The sequence below is a fragment of the Crocodylus porosus genome, unplaced genomic scaffold (genome assembly GCF_001723895.1).
Source record: "Crocodylus porosus isolate Cpor-Errol unplaced genomic scaffold, CroPor_comp1, whole genome shotgun sequence".
Taxonomy (NCBI): Eukaryota; Metazoa; Chordata; order Crocodylia; family Crocodylidae; genus Crocodylus; species Crocodylus porosus.
This window is the reverse complement of record NW_017728923.1, coordinates 2,338,522-2,340,684: the sequence shown is the minus strand read 5'-3', so window position 1 is coordinate 2,340,684 and position 2,163 is coordinate 2,338,522. Positions and strand designations below refer to the sequence as shown.

Below are 2,163 nucleotides of genomic sequence, written 5' to 3'. Positions count from 1 at the left end.
CCCTGGCCCTGTCCCTGGCCCTGTCTGCCGCGCCCCGCCGCGCCCTGAGCCGCCCGCCCGGACACCCCCGCCCGGGGCAGCGTCTAGACCAGCCGGCGCGGGGCCGAGCCCGCTGTCACCATGGGGATGGCGACGAGGCCGCTGTGAATCGCTGCGGGAGAGGAAGGCGGGAGCCCGGCCATGCCGCGCTGCTAGGGCCCGCGTTGTCACCGCGGCCTCCGGCCCCTCCCCGCGCCGCGCTATTTAAAGCGCCGGCCCCGGCGGACTTGGCCGCTGCCTATTTATGCAGCGGGCCGGCGGCCGCGCGGGGCACTGAGGCGCCGGGCAGCGCCCGCCCGCTCGCCCGCCCGACGGGAGCATGAAGCTGCCTCAGAGCCTCCTGCTCTGCTCCTGCCTGGCGCTGCTCCGGCAGGGCGGCGGCCAGCCCTACCTGCGGCTGCGGCCCTCCCCCAGCGACAATCTGCCCGTCAAGGACATCATCGAGCACCCCGACCCCGACTACGACCCCAAGGAGCAGGACCTGGACGAGCGGACTCTGAGGAAGAAGCTGGGCAGCCACTTCGACCCTGGCTTCATGGCGGTGGTGGCCCCGGCTCAGCTGAACCTCTCCAGCCCCGACCCCCTGCACAGGCTCAAGGTGTCGGGGCCGCTGCCTGGTGAGCTGAAGAAGCTGGACCTGGGTGAGGCGCCCTACGGGGCCCGCATCAAGATGGGCAAGAAAGCCCGGAGGAAGTTCCTGCAGTGGCTATGGGCCTACACGTACTGCCCCGTGGTCTATGCCTGGAAGGACTTGGGCCTCCGCTTCTGGCCCCGCTACATCAAGGAGGGGCACTGCTTCACGGAGAAGTCCTGCTCCTTCCCGGAGGGCATGTACTGCAAGCCTGTCAAGTCGGTCACCAAGACCTTCCTGAGGTGGCACTGCCAGGGCTGGTCCACACAGAAGTACTGCACCTGGATCCCTGTGCAGTACCCGGTCATCTCAGAGTGCAAGTGCTCCTGCTGACCCCTACGGGGGGGCTGCCCTAGCAGCCAGGCATGGGGACGAGCCCTGGGGTCCAGCGCCATGGCTTCGGCATCTTGGAGTGCCAGAGCTGTTACGCAGCCTCTCCTGGGCCCCAGCTCAGCACCTGGGGATGGATCTCAGAGTGCCAGCGCATGTGTGTGACCTCTCCTGGGCACCAGCTACAGCTGCGGGTTATCCCCACTGCCCTGGAGTCCAGACCCACGGCTTGGCTCGGGCATCTCAGAGTGTCAGTGCTCCCACATGACCTCACCTGGATCCCAGTTGAGTACCTGGGGATGGATCTGAGTGCCACTCTTCCTGTTTAACTTCACCTGGATCCAACGGCAGCCACAGGCTGCCTCCAGTGCCTGGAGCCCGGTCCCCACACTTGGTGATCTCAGAGTGCCAGTGCTTTCTCTTGTCAACCTCCCTTGGAGGCATCATCTAGCCCAGTATGTGGTGGTGTCTTAGTATGTGACATGTCCTCTTTCCACCCCAAACTCCACCGCACTGAGACCCTAAGACTGGAAAGACACAGAAAAGATTGACACACACACAACACGCCCAGAGAATCTGTTCATTGGTTCGTTTCTCTCCTCCTATGCCCCTTGCACTGTTTTGTTTTTGTTTTGTTTTATTTGACTTATTTTATTTTATTTTATTTGAAACGGGAAAAGCAAAACTGAAAGGAACTGCAGTGCAGGCCAGAGGCAAAGCTAAGCACTACAATCAGATGTTTATTTTTATACATATATAGTGTTCTAACAAAAAAAATTACCAGCCTTGTAAATATAGAGATTTTAAAAAGGAAGGGGGGAAATTGCAGCTGTTTTTTATTATTATTATTATTATTATTATTATAATTATTATTATTATTTTAAAGACATAGGACCACATTTTAAACCCAACCCTGTAGAATCTGAGTACTTCCCTGCAAAAGGGAAGGGGAAATTTTCCTGTAAAAAAAGATTTAAGAAAAACAAAAAGGAAAAAAGCAAAAAGAATCCCTTTAAGATGTTAATTTCTATTTGCTGTATTTTTTTTGTCTTCAGATCTTGTCACTGACATTTGAACTAATTTGCAAAGTGCTCTAGGTTTTTTTAAAAGTGTATAATGATTAATTAAGAAGATTTTTTTTAAAGTACAAAGCTATGAAAGAG

The 2,163-nt window shown here is 55.8% G+C and overlaps 1 protein-coding gene across 1 annotated transcript; it reads left to right on the top strand.

The window, feature by feature from the left end:
- Window positions 1–59: 59 nt before the first annotated feature.
- Window positions 60–1,817, top strand: LOC109313401 (noggin-2-like). The gene has a single exon (XM_019539943.1). The coding sequence runs from the start codon at window positions 359–361 to the stop codon at window positions 1,001–1,003; it is 645 nt and encodes a 214-aa protein (XP_019395488.1). The 5' UTR covers window positions 60–358; the 3' UTR covers window positions 1,004–1,817.
- The last annotated feature ends 346 nt before the right edge of the window (window positions 1,818–2,163 follow it).